This window comes from Cicer arietinum, chromosome 2 (assembly GCF_000331145.2).
Source record: "Cicer arietinum cultivar CDC Frontier isolate Library 1 chromosome 2, Cicar.CDCFrontier_v2.0, whole genome shotgun sequence".
Taxonomy (NCBI): Eukaryota; Viridiplantae; Streptophyta; class Magnoliopsida; order Fabales; family Fabaceae; genus Cicer; species Cicer arietinum.
Window position 1 is genome coordinate 50,442,767 of NC_021161.2, and position 771 is coordinate 50,443,537.

The 771-nt window shown below is 43.1% G+C and overlaps 1 protein-coding gene across 4 annotated transcripts in view; it reads right to left on the bottom strand.

The window, feature by feature from the left end:
- The window catches only part of LOC101497686 (uncharacterized), an 11,274-nt gene extending 10,503 nt beyond the window's left edge, over window positions 1-771 (bottom strand). For 2 of the 4 annotated variants that reach the window (XR_012161906.1, XM_073365036.1), the window contains exons 1-2: window positions 563-771; window positions 1-485 (exon numbers count right to left, since the gene is read on the bottom strand). The exon at window positions 1-485 is cut by the window's left edge and continues 683 nt beyond it. Coding sequence is in view for 2 of the 4 variants with exons in the window: in XM_073365036.1 (XP_073221137.1) it covers window positions 1-485; window positions 563-594 (517 nt within the window). In the remaining 2 variants the exon portion in view is untranslated. The remainder of the gene's footprint in view (window positions 486-562) is intronic. The other 2 variants (XR_012161905.1, XM_073365035.1) reach the window with 1 other exon arrangement.

Consider the following 771-nt stretch of genomic DNA (forward strand, 5'->3'; position numbering starts at 1 on the left):
CCACCTGATCTTCATCCTCCACCTTGAAAATCTCAGCTATAGAACGTTTCTTCGGCGTCTTGGACTTGGTAGCTTTGGAATTCATCATCCTCATGTGACGTCGCTCTACTCTAACCGACTCCGATAAACAACCGTCGATGTGAGCGTTCACCGCCGTGAGAGTATTAGCGTTAAATTCGCGACATACCGGACAAATCATCTCCAATTTATCATCATCGTCAGTAAGAAGAGCGGAACGAGGAGGAGCAGGAGAGGGAGAAGGAGAAGGAGAAGGGAAATGATGTGATTTGGATGATTGTTCGGTGGAGTAACCTTGATGGATGGTTCTAGAAGGTTGTGATTTGTTTTGATTGGATCTGTTAGGGCAGAGAGTGATGGGAGGAAGGCAAGAGTGAAGTTCGTCGCGTGTGACTTGACGGTTAGAAGATGAAGGGAATGGCCAGCATTTGAAAACGTCGATGGACCTCATCTTAGAAGTGTACTCTCTGAATCAAAAAAGAGTTTAAAGTTATAAGATCGATGATGAAATGAAATTAAGTAAAAGATAGATGATATGATATACCTTATGGAGAATCCATCAAACGTAGCTTCCATGATGAGTAGTAGTAGTAATAAGAAAGAGATAAAGTAAGAAGAAGAAAGAGGAAGTGGAGAGAGAGGGGGTAATGTTTATGCGCTGGGTGTGGGTGGTGAGAAGAAAAAAGAGAGAGAGAGTGTGGAGCTGTCTGCTTGCTTTTCCCTAATTTATGACTGAAAGCGACGTATGAGAGA